The following is a 14,711-nucleotide window of genomic DNA, read 5'->3' on the forward strand; positions in this document are numbered from 1 at the left end:
AAACGGAAAAATCACATCCATGATGATCCCGAAAATAGAGAAAAAAAAGCTTCATGTTGGAAGTCAGATGATTGACAGGGGCTGGCGTGAGCTGGGTAGTGTAGTTTTTCGAAATTCGAAAGCCCATCGAAAGCCCTGGGTCTCTTCTCTCAAAAGACTACACTCTTAAGTTAGGTTGCACCGCATCCTCGCGTCAATATGCGCCTTTTTCAGACTATGTGCTGAGATTTCTATGAACTCATATTTCACTAATAACACTTAAAATCCTTGGTAAACAAATGTAGTGCTGAAAATATACACTTTGACTGCCGTTTTGACAGGGTTATGGTCTTTACTCTTGGCTACATTTGAGAAAAAAATTAAAACATGAATTCATATGCTCTTGATCGATTAAGTTATGTATTTATTTTTTACACAGGGACAGTGCACATAAAACAACATCTTAAGTTGCCACATCAATGTAAATGTGCCAGAATTAGCTAATGAGCTAGTTTTCATCTGTAGTCCCTGCCTACCATCATACCACGCATGTCTTTATGGTGTGGGAGGAAACTAGAGTACCTGGAGGAAACCCACGCAAACACAGGAAGAACATGCAAACTCCACACAGAAAGGCCCCCTGCTGGGGTGATTTATGGCATGATATGAATCTCGGCCCTGTACCGTGCCCGTCGGGCTTAAGAGGTTAAGGCCTTAAGTTGAGAATTATGAATTTAATACTTTTTAAGACTTTAATACCCCGCAGATACCCTGATTATGTTGAGAGAGAGAGAGAGAGCTACGCAAGTGGAGCTACTAAATTGCGCACCAAGGCAAATCAGCTGGGGAGAGACGGAGAGAGAGAGATAATTGAGATACGAGTTACCCGAGTTTTGCTCAGCACTGACTTATGATCCCAAATGATGATTAACAGAAAAACAAAACTGCACCTGAGGTAGCCGCAAAACATAATTCATTTAGACCCGGCTTTTATTTAAGAGCAGCCTCGTGACCAAGACAGTATAAACTCTTGCATATCTTCCTGGACATTTTACATCAACATTTAAAATGTTTACTGTACATTTTACTGTATATCTTTGGCTGTATTTTTTAGAATGTATATCCTTGACTGTATTTTTATTTTGGATTTTTGACTACCTAAATGTTTATTGTGAGCGATCTGTAGTGCTGAATTTCCCTCAGAGTAGTTTTATTCTAAGTCTATACTGTAAAACCAATTGGATCGGAACTCCATACTCAGAACTGGTACTGGCTGTTAAGGACAGTCGAGACATTTGAGCATACTGTAGCCAAAAGGGGGATAGAACTTAAAAAAGGCCATAGGGAGAAAGAATACAGTACCTTGGCTTCAGTTGTGACTACTGGTTTTGGGGGAAACTGGACCTCTGTTGCTTTCAGTATGGTGTTCTCCTGCAGGATGTCCTGCTGAGACTGGTTATGACCAAAGGGCTGGAAAGGGAGAGAAAGAGACATCAAATATCATAAAACTACTGTCAATTCTGAGAAGTGTAGTAAGATATTAACCGTTAAATCTGTGTGTGTGTGTGTGTGTGTGTCCCGGACCTAACTTGATAAATGGGGACACATGACAGACTAAAAAGGGTCAGGTTAATTAAAAGGAACACAACAACATTATAGGGAATGTGCTATCCGGCTGCAAACTAGCCTAGCACATATGAATGGAAGCGGATACGGACCACTAGAACTAGCTTAAAAATCCGGGAGAGGCGTTTGTGGCTAACCGTAAGGCTAGTTGGTCCGTATCCGCTTCCATTCATTTGTGCTAAGCTAGGCTATCTTGCAGCCGGATGACGTTTTTACTGAATGCACAGAGAGGAAATTGGCATCCATCTTCTCGCCTGACTCTAATCCCCCTCTCATTCCCATAGTGTGAACGTGTTCCATTAAGGTTAGGGTAAATTAAATCAATGTATTGTCTCCTATTTTGGCCCAAGTTAACCTACATGCTTGCGTGCAACCCTTACTGTACCTTGCGGCCGTATAAACACTGGTAGAAAATGACTCCCACCGACCACACGTCCACCTTATTGGAGATTTTGGGAGGCTCCTTCCCCACCACAAAGCACTCCGGGGGCAGGTACCTGAAAAGACACGATGGAGTCAAGTTAGAATGGACAAATTTCCCAGCTGATGGGACAATAAAGTGACTCTTGACTGGACTACTTTCAAGCACAAGACAACGACAATAATCTATATAAGCAATTTTGTAACTATGAGTTGAGTATGGGGAAAAAATTATTTAGGTCTCAACATCTTTATCCAAGTGAAGGACAAATTTGTAGGGATGGGTATCTGTCCCTCTCAGTCCATTCCGTATGCGTCTCAATACATGGTGTTGTGCATTTCCTATAAATATGGCTCAATGCAGCTTATTGGCTATGGTTGTGATTTAATGATAATCATCTTTATTTACAATCACCTATTGTTTGCCTACCAATGTGTCAGTGAGGAAGGAATACTACGATAGTGACATGACATCTAAACCCACAGTGTAGAAAGTGTTAAGAAAGTGTTCTAAATCTATTGGACAACTGTATCCAGCTAATGTTACCTCGTTAAAGCTTAGTAAGTTGCCCGTCTAACTTATCTAAATTAACAGTCATCATAGTTGGATTGTCAGCCACACATTGTAGCCATTTTATATTCCATGTGGGTAATGCTATTCAAATAATCTGGTTTAGTAAGACCTTTGTTGAAGAATTAGCCTATGTAGCCATCAGTAAGATAACAGTGGCTTAAGTTAGCTAGCGCAGGCACTGCTAACGTTTAGCCAACTACTGATTCTCAAAGAAAGTAGTGTTGCTGTTGAATCTCTCATACAAAACGATTGCTCTCTCTCTCTCTCTCACACCTGATCATCTTCCCTCCATCTCAAGCTTTACATTTAAATCATTTACGTTTTATTGTTGATATTTCACTTTATTCTAAATCTATAGATTATTTTTATGTGTGTTTGATTGAAAATTGTATTAACAGATTGCAGAATGGGTACAATACAGTACAGCTCAATACACACAATTGTTAAGGGGATGCAGACCAGAGAAAGACTTTTGTCTTGTTTACATCAGGGTCCCCCATTTTCAATTCATCATAACATACATGACATACAGGTAGACAGTACTGTTGCATCTAGACATTTATGACATACCAGATCTACAAATATACAGTACTGTTTATGTGTACAAAAGGAGTCTAAAAAGAAAGTATATACATTTGAGGGGGAAGAAACTGTACATTTGAGGAGGTTGGGTAGGTGGGGTGGGAAACTGTACATTGGAGGTGGTTGGGTGGGTGGAGTGGGGGGGGGGGGTATTGGGTAGGCGGGGTGGGGGAAACTACATTGGAGGGGTTGGTTTGGACATTTACAGGGGCCAGTTCCGAATTGCAGTCTCCCATAGGTGCTCTTTGAGAGTGCTTTTGAAAGTGGGTAGTGATTCACATTCCTTTGCAGTTGTGGGTAGGACGTTCCACATTTGATGTGGCAAATAAAAACGTGTTTAGTCCCTTGTTTGAGCCAAATCTGGGTTTAACATGATTTGTGGAGCTCCCTCTGGTGTTGTGGTCGTGGTATTCACTGACCTTTGGGAAGTATTTTGACATGTACATGGGTACCTTAGTGGTGCAGTGTATCTTGTAGACCAGGCCCATTGCAAGTTGCTGTACTCTGTCGTCTACTCTAAGCCATCCTAGGTTGTCAAAGTGGGCAGGGGTGAGGTGGGTTCTAGGAGTAAGGTCAAGCAGTAGTCTGACCAGTTTGTTTTGTGATGTTTGTCATTTTGTTTTTAGCGCCTTTGAGGTGCTTTGGTACCATGAGGTGCAAGCATAGTCGTAGTACCCTTGAATGTGTGTGTGTGTGTGTGTGTGTGTGTGTGTGTGTGTGTGTGTGTGTGTGTGTGTGTGTAAAGCGACTTTGGGTACTTAGAAAAGCTATATATACGTTGAATGTATTATTATCCTCAGCTAAATTAATCTCTTGTGTTGGGAAACCCTGTGTGTGACCCGCACCAGTATGTCCCCGCTCCCTGTGACGTCAGCTCCATCCCGTCCACAGGGTTATAGCTGTCGTCGTCCATGATCTTTGACAGGCCGAAGTCTGTGATCTTGATCTCTCCGCAGGCTGTTCCGTTCACCAGGAGGATGTTACCTGATGAGGATGACATCAAACATTATGAAAGGGAAACACAAGTAAGTTATCTTAGTCCTGATTAATATTCAGATATTACTGCATTGAAACAATTGAAATGCGACAGTGTCACTGATAGATGGTACTAATAGTGTAGCTGGTATTACTCTGTGCCAAAGTAAATAAAACAATGTCTGCACATAGACTATATGATATTGTAATGGCTATTGTTCTTTGTATGTGTGTGTGTTTTGACAACTACATCATACTTCCAGGCTACCGTGCTTGGCAAAAGTTCTTGAGCTTGGTAAATAATCCAACTCATGTATTTTTCTCTCAAATCACTCAATACTAAGTTCACATCAATCTGGATTCAGAGCCAATCACAGCACAATTTCAGCCACCACCTAATGATCAGGCTCAATCTGAATTCTTGCCCATAAATAATCGTGTGCCACAATGCTCAGTGTTGGATCCTGTCATTTTTACTATTCATATTAATGATAGTTTTTTCTTGTCATGTCATGTCCATCTCTATGTGGATTATACTATTGTGTTCACTATTGTGAACATTGTTACTCAGCTGATATATTTGTGCCCTTCCTGATGACTTGTTGTACAGAACTTGTAAGTCGCTTTGGATAAAAGCGTCAGCTAAATGACTAAATGTACTGTATCGCTGACACTGTTCAGTTGGGCACTGAGAACTTGCAGCTTTCTTTTAATGTTCTTCAGGAAGCTTTTATCATGTTAAATTAGTCCTCAATGCTAGTAAAACAAAATGTATGCTGTTCTCCAGAGCCATATATGATGAAGTACATATATCTATAGCGGTTCTAACATTCAGAGAGTCACTGACTATAAATATCTTGGCTTGTGGCTCGAAGAGAAATCTTCATTTAAGTTCCATGTGGATATTCTTGCTTCCAAGCTGCAACAGAAAATTGTCTTCCTGTACAGAAATAGATCAAACTGTCCTGTGATTAGTAGAAAGAGGATTGTTGAAACAGTTCTCTTATCAATTTTAGACTATGGTGATGTGATTTATAGGCATGCTGTGGCTTCAACTCTTAAACCGCTAGACTTGGTCTATCATTCTGCCCCCAGATTTATTACTGGTGACAGATATGAAAACCACCACAGTGTCCTTTATGAAAAGGTTGGATGGCTCTTTCGAGGCGTAACCATAATTGGTATTTGTATATTTGTAAAGCCCTTATTGGTAAACTTCCCTCTTACGTCACCCACTGTTGGAATGGAATCTTGGAACCCATTATTTTTTTTGTATCCACTTTTTCTCCTTTTTCTGTTTTTTCTCCCATCCCAATTTAGTCGTGCCAATTCCCCCCTCCCCTGTCTTGATCGTTGCTCGCATGTGCCCCCCACTGGTCGGTCGTAGGGGGGGGTTGAAGAATCTATCACATGTCCCCTCCGATAAATGCGGAGTCAGCCAGCCACTTCTTTTCACCTGCCAGCGCGGACTCTCATTGGCGAGGTGTAACGTGTGGGAGGCTCACACTACCCTCGACGTCTCCTGTCCTTGCTGTGCAGGCGCCCTGACCGACCTGTAGGAGTCGCTGTTTACAACGACCAGATTACCACCCATCGACTCCCCTCCCGCTGACTCTGCCAATTGAGTTAGTATGACGGCCGGCCCGAGTCGGAGGCAACGCTGACAGCCGGATTCGATACCGGTGTCTCACGCGTTGGTGACGAGCGCTTAGACCGCTGCGCCACCCAGCCGCCATCTTGGAACCCATTCTAAACATTCAAATGACTGTCTGGTTCTTTGAGTTTGCTCTGAACTAGGAAAAACTTATTTTTCCTTTGATGCTTCCAACACCTGGAATGCCCTCCAACTGACTCTGAAGGTTCTTCCTTTTTTGTTTGTTGTTGGTGCATTTAAAAGTTTGATCGCAGACCACTGTGTGTCTAACTAACAAACTGTCTTAGCTGATTTTATATTGTTATTCTAATTTATTGTGCCTGCCCTATATGTATGCGATTGATGATAAACTGTCTTGTTTTGTAAGCTTGTAAATGAGGGTTGAAACAAAGGTTTGAGTGAGTGAGAGTGTGTGTGTGCGTGTGCACGTGTGTGTGTTGTGGCAGTTGGTGTGGAGACCCACCAGGTTTGAGGTCGTAGTGGATGATGGGCGGTCGGATCTCGTTGAGGTACTTGAGGGCGTTGACAATCTGCATGATGATGGAGCGGCCCTCCTTCTCAGACATCAGCTTGTGCTGCTTCAGGTAGAAGTCCAGGTCGTTGCCCTCACAGTACTCTAGAACCGTGCAGAACCTGCTCCGAGACAACAGTGGAAAAAGGCAGCATTATAGTCAAGCAAGCTAAATCAGAACAAGCGTCAGATTCTATTAATGAATGAGGATGTCTGTGCTGGCTGTCGTCAAGGAAACCATTTTCTAGATTTCAGCTTGAACTGTAAAAAAGGCAGGCATGTGTTAGTAAAGGAAGGACTTACGAGTCGGTATCGAGTGAAAAGTAGTCGTAGAGTTTGACTATCCGCGGGTGGTCCAGCTCTTTATGAATTCTATATTCCCGGCATGCATGTCTGCAACACAGAGAAAGAAAATGTTTCACATGAGTTAAAAAGGAAACCAAATCAATGCAGTTGAGGCAAAGAATTAAAATCAATGTTAAATTTTTTTATTTTAAATTAACTTTCAGTTTAAGCAAGTTAAATGTAAGACTTTTTAATACCATTTCGAGCAAAAATGTTATACCAATTTTACGACCATACTAGCAAAAAAAATAAATAACACAGCCGACACTGAACTGGCGGCTGCACTTGCGTGGCAATTTAAATGCACCAAGTTCCCGGTAGCCTCGCAAAAAACAATGACTTGAATACAAAAACCTTTCAGATATTTAATATTATATCATCTCCTCTTTCATGCCTCCCCAAAAATGTTATACCTGTGCAAATGGAATTTAAGACGTTTTAATACCCTTTAAGGCCTTAAATTAAGAATTATGAATTTTAAACGTTATAATACCACGCAGATACCCTGATATAAAAGAGAAATTTCCGAATATTACAGAAAATGTAGTGCGCTCACTTGTGATAGTTTTCCTTCTTCTCGTCTCTCCAGTTCTTGTTTAACTGGTGGATTTTGACTGCAACGTACCTCTGCTCCGTTAGGTCAAAGGCCTGGAAAAGAAAACATCTTTAATTAGTCAGGAAATCCAATTATATAAATCCAAAAGGAGACTCTGCTGCACTTTTGACTTTGATGCCCAGTTATATTTTCACACAGCAACAACTGTAGTAGATATAGGAATGTGTGATAATCATCTCAAAGCTACGCCTCATTAAATACTGTAAACATTTTGTTATAAAAAAAAAAGCAACAGATGCCAAACGTACTGGTTTCTTGAACATAAAATGTGTTAGAAGGTGGAAGGTGATCACACACACACACCTTGTAAACTTCACTGAAGCCTCCTCGTCCAAGTAAATAGAGTAGCAGGTACCGGTCGTTAAGTGTAGGGTGGTCTTTGAATCTGTGCGGGGAAAGGAACATAGTGTTCGTTTAGATGGAGAAGCGCAGAGCAGAGACAACATGGAGGGAGAGCAGCGGTGGTGGAGGTACACAGAGCAGAGACAACATGGAGGGAGAGCAGCGGTGGTGGAGTTACGCAGAGCAGAGACAACATGGAGGGAGAGCAGCGGTGGTGGAGGTACACAGAGCAGAGACAACATGGAGGGAGAGCAGCGGTGGTGGTGGTACACAGAGCAGAGACAACATGGAGGGAGAGCAGCGGTGGTGGAGGTACTCAGAGCAGAGACAACATGGAGGGAGAGCAGCAGTGGTGGAGGTACACACTACACAGAGCAGAGACAACATGGAGGGAGAGCAGCGGTGGTGGAGGTACACAGAGCAGAGACAACATGGAGGGAGAGCAGCGGTGGTGGAGGTACACAGAGCAGAGACAACATGGAGGGAGAGCAGCGGTGGTGGAGGTACACAGAGCAGAGACAACATGGAGGGAGAGCAGCGGTGGTGGAGGTACACAGAGCAGAGACAACATGGAGGGAGAGCAGCGGTGGTGGAGGTACACAGAGCAGAGACAACATGGAGGGAGAGCAGCGGTGGTGGAGGTACACAGAGCAGAGACAACATGGAGGGAGAGCAGCGGTGGTGGAGGTACGCAGAGCAGAGACAACATGGAGGGAGAGCAGCGGTGGTGGAGGTACACAGAGCAGAGACAACATGGAGGGAGAGCAGCGGTGGTGGAGAAGCGCAGAGCAGAGACAACATGGAGGGAGAGCAGCGGTGGTGGAGGTACACACTACACAGAGCAGAGACAACATGGAGGGAGTACATATGTACATATGTCTAAACTGAACACCTCTTTTTTTTACTTCTAATTTTTACTATGTCTTTATTTCATACTTATCTTGTCATGCACAGTCTCTGGAGCGCAACAGTAAGAAGCATTTTGTACAAAAGTATTCTGTACTTCTGTATGACAACTATTAAAGAAACTTGAAACTTGAACTTGAGAGCAGCGGTGGTGGAGGTACTCACTGGGAGTTGTCCTCGTTGTGGATCCTCTTCAGCTCGCGGATGTGCAGGTTTCGCACTCTCTCCAATCTCTCCAGCTCCGCCTGGATCTCAGCCTCCTCCTGCAGACAGACTGGTGCGTTAGTCCAATTATCGTAATCTACTACTTCCTGTCATTAGTGCCCTGACTAGGGGTGGGGGGAAAAAATCGATATATATATCACGAGATTTTGCGTGCCGATATTATATAGATACAGTGATGTCAAGTACCAAAATAAATGTGGCTTGACAATCCCATTTTATTGCAATAAAAATTATTGGAATGAGATAAACAGACTGAAAACTTTATCTTATTAGATAAAACATATATGTATATATATATATATATACAGATACATATATTTTTATTGCAGATGGTAACAAAGTTTTCCGTTGGGGACATGATCAATAGTTAATAAAGTTAATCAAGTTTCGGTACATTGTTTCATGTGCAATTGGCCAGTTTGTGATGCACAGTAAAGAATCTGATAAGCTTTCATGTCAATTCTGTGAATAAACACATAATTCCTGCTTTTTGCCTTTTTATGGGTATTTTCTCTTATTCATTTACACAGATATCGTAGATGCCATTTCTTGCAATATATCAATTATGGCAGATATTATTGTTATGGAGGGACAAATATCAGTATGGTATAGTGAGTTACTGGTATTGATCCAACCCCGGCACCACATTGAAAGATGTTCTACCCAACAACAAAGTAATGGAGAGCAGCGACTGAATATTACAGTGCTTAAAGATTAAAGGGGCTATGTACTGCTATTCCTAGCACTATTTGGGCAACTTTACACAATTCCTGTGAGTCTATGTAACACATCTGTAAGGTTTATTCCAAAAATAATCATTGTTTTATATTTCTAATCAAGTACTCAAAACCAGCATTTTTCTGCCTCAAGATTTTAGGCTGTTATGGCCTGGCTCCGCCCATAAGCACTTTGAGTGACAGACAGCCCACACAGCGACTGGTAGACAATGAGAGATAGAGAGAGAGAGAGAGAGAGAGAGAGAGAGAGAGGGGGGGTGGGAGAGAGAGAGAGAGAGAGAGGGGGGGGTGGGAGAGAGAGAGAGAGAGCTTCTTCCAGAGCGAAACCAGACACCTCTGCACACACTCCAGAGGGAGGGTGAGAGAGAGAGATTCTTCCAGAGCGAAACCCGACACCTCTGCACACTCCGGAGGGAGGGAGAGAGAGAGAGACAGAGACAGAGACAGAGAGAGAGAGAGGGAGGGGGGGGGGACCGCGGCAGCTTGTGGGCCTCCCTTCCTCCCCTCTCCCATGTGCAGCGCAGCAGGTCTCCGACCCCCCCCCCCCCCAAAGTGCTCCCTCTCTCTCCATCTCTCTCTCCCTCCAGAGCGCACGCAGAGGCGGCCGGCCCCACTCCGCCTCGCTGCATGAGGAAGTGGTTTCCACTCGCTGTCTAGTCTAGGTAGAATGGGGGCGGGCATTAGCTCCAACCACAGAGCCAATCGCATCACTGTGCGCTACCCAGCGGCCGTATGACGTATATCAGCCGTTCAAATCAAAATGGCCTGATTTACTGGAGGAGGAAAGGGGCTGAGCTGAATCAGAGCAATCCGCCAATATGGTATTTAGACACTAAAACACATTGATACGAACTCCTATTACTATAATACAATGCTAGAGACTGAAAAATGACATTTATAGTACATGTCACCTTTAAGTAAAATATAGGGAGAAGGTCATGTTGTTGTGGAAATTCACTTGAGACGTATTTTAGAGATTCCCCTTGAATGTTTGACAGACATAGCAAGAGTAGGGAGGCAGGACTTTCACAAATGGTCAAATGTAAATACAAATATGGATGGCAAACACTATACCTTCTTAAGGTGACCTAGCCTCAGCTTGAAGATTTCCTCCTGCTCGTGGTACTCTGCTTGGGTTAAACTGAGGACACAAAACCAACATTAGGAGCTGGGATCACCTGAGAAAATGGATGCGATAAAAGCAATAAAAAACAACAAAAAGAAAAGATAAATGAACACATACACTTCACTTTCCGCTCCGTTGGTCTTGCTCTTGCGTTTGTTCTGCTCCAGGCTAGGGGGCGGAGTCTGGACCATGGAGGGCGGCTTGCGCTTGCCCAGTGCTTTCCTCTGTCTCTCTATGTCCTCTCGCTGAGTGTTGATCCTCTCCTGTTGCCTGGAAACACAAGACAGACAGACAGGTGATGATGAGGGAGCTGGTTCAGTCGGGTTCCTCCATCCCTTTCACTCCGTTTATGTAAGAAAAGGAAGAAGAAAAAAACCCACTCCTGACGGAACAGGCGAAGGATAGAAGCAAAGAGAGTACCAGGGGAGATGAAAGCACCTCAAAGGCGCTAAAAACAAGATTACAAACATCACAAAACAAACTGGTCAGACTACTACTTGACCTTACTCCTAGAACCCACCTCACCCCTGCCCACTTTGACTACCTAGGATGGCTTAGAGTAGACGACAGAGTACAGCAACTTGCAATGGGCCTGGTCTACATACAAGATACACTACACCACACAGATACCCATGTACATGTCGAAATACTTCCCAAAGGTCAGTGAATACCACGCCCACAACACCAGAGGGAGTTCCACAAATCATGTGCAACCCAGATTCGGCACAAACAAGGGACTAAACACACTTCGCAATTATCACAACTAAGGATGCACCGAATGGGAAATTCTTGGCCGAAACCGATACCGAAAATAGAAAACAGTTGGCCGAAAACCGAAAGCCGAAAATTATTCATAGAATAGATTTTTTTTACCAATGTTGTGGAACATTATGATTATGGAAAAATATATGATTATGGCAAAACTTAACTTAAATAATAAATAATCACTATTATGGGTCCATAAAACATTTATTCAGCACTTCTGAATGCATACAGTACATTAATTCCATCTTTTCTCTGGCTGCGCAGCGGACATCTGTGCTCTACTGAGCGCACCTTTCTAGTCCCCAACTGAATGTGCTCGCTTGACTCGGCACAGTAGACGCGCGACAGACAGCGTCAATGTGAGAAACACAATCCCCCCCCTCTCGCTCTGAATAATATGCATATTAGATCACTCAGTGATTAACCGCGGCATATAGTAAATAAGGATATAAAGCATGTTAAAGACGCATTTATTGGACGCGTTGCGCGCAGTTTACATAGAAACAGCGTGACTCCCGACAGCGCGACATCATCACAACATGCGAATAATATGCATATTAGATCACTCCGTGATTAACTGCGGCATATAGTAAATAAGGATATAAAGCATGTTAAAGACGCATTTATTGGACACGTTGCGCGCAGTTTACATAGAAACAGCGCGACTCCTGACAGCGCGACATCATCACAACAACACGCGAGGTTGTTAGGTCGTTTCTGTTTCGGTGATATATTTTCTGTGAAAAAACTCTTTTCGGCCGAAAGCCGAAAGGCAATTTTTTGCCATTTTCGGCCGAAAACTTTCGGTGCCGAAATTTCTGTGCATCCCTACGAACGCCCTACCCACAGCCGTAAAAAGATGTGAATCTCTACCCACATTCAAAACCACTCTTAGAAGAGCACCTACGGGAGGCTGCAATTCGAAACTGGCCACCGTAAATGTCCAACCCCCCCCACCCCCTCCTAATAGACAGTCTCCTCCCGATCATATGTATATATTCTCTGTTAGGATCTATGGGTAACAGTACTGTATATTTGCATATCGTATATGTCACAAATGTAACAGTACTGTATACCGGTATGTCATGTATGTCCCTATGCCATAAATGTCATCATGTCATGTATGTTGTGTATGTCATAAATGTCACTATGAATTGAAAATGGGGGACCCTGATGTAAACAAGACAAACGACTTTCTCTGGTCCGCAACCCCTTAACACTTTGGCAACCAAAGTCCCGCGGCGATTTATAGTCCAGAGGACCGAGCTTTGTCAACAAACCGATGTACTTTCTAACAGCTATATATATACTTTATAGTATTGCTATCTGTCCATTCTCATTGTCACTTGAGTGCATAAACCGTGCCTTCATAATGGCGTAAAGAAAATAAAAATCCATCGGTTGGTTGTCATTTTATAGTGCCGTGAATATAAGGTTTATCGCAGTTTTCGCCTCGTCTTTTTTCTGGGGAGCTAGATATGAGGCTAAAGTCTAGTCACGTTATATCAAACGCCATTTCTGTTGTATACCGTACTTTTCGGACTATAAGCCGCGGCTTTTTCCCAGATTTTTCGACCCTGCGGCTTATATAACGGTGCGGCTTATATGTGACTCGACGTGACCAAACCCGAAAATGTAAAAATCAAAATATTGCTTTTTTGACTGCATTGAAATGTTATTTATCTGTTCCCTTATTTGCTAAACTTAATACAACTTGTAAATTAGTTAATTCTTGTTATTTGTCCGACAGTATTGTGTCCCAATACTAATTACATATGGTAATTAAACATTAAAACACCTGCGGCTTATAGTCCAGTGCGGCTTATATATGTACACATCATTCAATTTAGCTGCTGCGGCTTATAGTCAGGTGCGGCTTATAGTGCGAAAAGTACGGTATATATGAATGAAATAAAACAAACTGCGTAGCATCCGGACTATTACAGAGCATCTATGGATGAAATGGGGGCGGCGGGGGACGCCGACTACTATTATTGATTAGCAATACAGTGTGCGTTCAAGTAGCCATTTTCACTGATCGATCACGTTGCGTTTTAAAACAAGCTCCAATCCGGCTGTAATTTGGGTGAATAGTATCCTACCGTCAGCCCATGTGATCGCCGGCAGCATTTCCTCATAATACATCGGCATCTGGTAGATCGATATGTCCATTGGCTGATCATAAATCCCATTATTCCAGGCTGAAATCTGCGCTTCCAAACGTGATCAAAGATGGATGATGTTCGTTTGGGATCCAGGCTCAAATGAAACGCCCACAGACAGTAAACATTTTTTTCCCCCCAATCGGCCTCAATGATACTGCAGTGGAGCGATGGCGCCCCTAAGAGGATCTGGCCGGTATTGCATGTTGCCGAAATCAAATATGCGGGTAGGTCCCCAGAGTTGATCGGGGACGTTAATACGGTTATTAATATGGAATAAAACAATAACAACTTGCCACGAGTTAACTCGTGGCTCTGGTCCACAACGCATGGCACTGTAACACGTATAAACTCGTGGCTGGTCCTTAAAGTGTTAACAATCGTGTGTATTGAGCCGTACTGTATTGTACCCATTCTTCAATCTGTTAAATAAAGTTTTCATTCATTAATTCATTCAGAGGGGGAGAGAAGTTTGAAGTGAGAATACAAAGAGCATTACTTGATGAGGTTCTGGAAGGCATATCCATCGGTCCACTGTTCTGTGAAGGAGGCTCCATGTCGCACTGTAGTGAAGTGACCCAGTCGAAGGCGGTCTTGCATGCTCTTATCCCTGCAGGCCATCTTCTCCTGCTTGGACTGAAGCAGAAGCACAGAAAAAAGATCAAATCTACTGCAAACAAATCTTTTTGGTGAAGAATCGTACAAGTTCCTTTAAAGTTTTTAGGTAATCGAAAAGACTGTAAAAAATACCCAAGTGCATTTATAGTTAAAGACAGCAGAAGCTGCATACTTTCTGCTGATGTACAGTATTCACACTGGAATTTATTTGGACTGACGATATAAATAAATACAATTCTAAAACAGACTTGCATATTTCTTCTTCTGGAGGCGTGCATTATTTTTTGTGGACGTTTTTTTTAATAACCACACAAAAACAATAACATTAACTTTTTAGAAAATAATTATAAAAAAAAAAAAAAAAATTAAAACAAAGACTACACAAGTAGAAAAAAGAAAAGAAAAAACCCGCTGAGAATCCCTCCTCCCCCCCGGAGGTCGAAGGCACCATATTCACCTCAATCTATAGTGGATTTCCACTGCACTGCCAGACCTCTCCACTGCAACCGTACCTCGCTATTCTAGAAGGGTTTTTAATTCACCACAGG

The 14,711-nt window shown here is 42.8% G+C and overlaps 1 protein-coding gene across 2 annotated transcripts in view; it reads right to left on the minus strand.

Moving 5' to 3' along the window:
* Positions 1–14,711, minus strand: part of tlk2 (tousled-like kinase 2) — a 52,468-nt gene that overhangs the window by 4,991 nt on the left and 32,766 nt on the right. For both annotated transcript variants that reach the window (XM_084328549.1, XM_084328548.1), the window contains 11 exons: positions 14,045–14,181; positions 10,736–10,888; positions 10,567–10,633; positions 8,696–8,793; positions 7,586–7,667; positions 7,223–7,314; positions 6,625–6,714; positions 6,274–6,443; positions 4,027–4,165; positions 1,991–2,102; positions 1,342–1,449 (listed from right to left, as the gene is read on the minus strand). In XM_084328549.1, coding sequence (XP_084184675.1) covers positions 1,342–1,449; positions 1,991–2,102; positions 4,027–4,165; positions 6,274–6,443; positions 6,625–6,714; positions 7,223–7,314; positions 7,586–7,667; positions 8,696–8,793; positions 10,567–10,633; positions 10,736–10,888; positions 14,045–14,181 — 1,248 coding nt within the window. The remainder of the gene's footprint in view (positions 1–1,341; positions 1,450–1,990; positions 2,103–4,026; positions 4,166–6,273; positions 6,444–6,624; positions 6,715–7,222; positions 7,315–7,585; positions 7,668–8,695; positions 8,794–10,566; positions 10,634–10,735; positions 10,889–14,044; positions 14,182–14,711) is intronic.

Source organism: Notolepis coatsorum (genome assembly GCF_963971535.1).
Source record: "Notolepis coatsorum genome assembly, chromosome: 14".
Lineage (NCBI taxonomy): Eukaryota > Metazoa > Chordata > Actinopteri > Aulopiformes > Paralepididae > Notolepis > Notolepis coatsorum.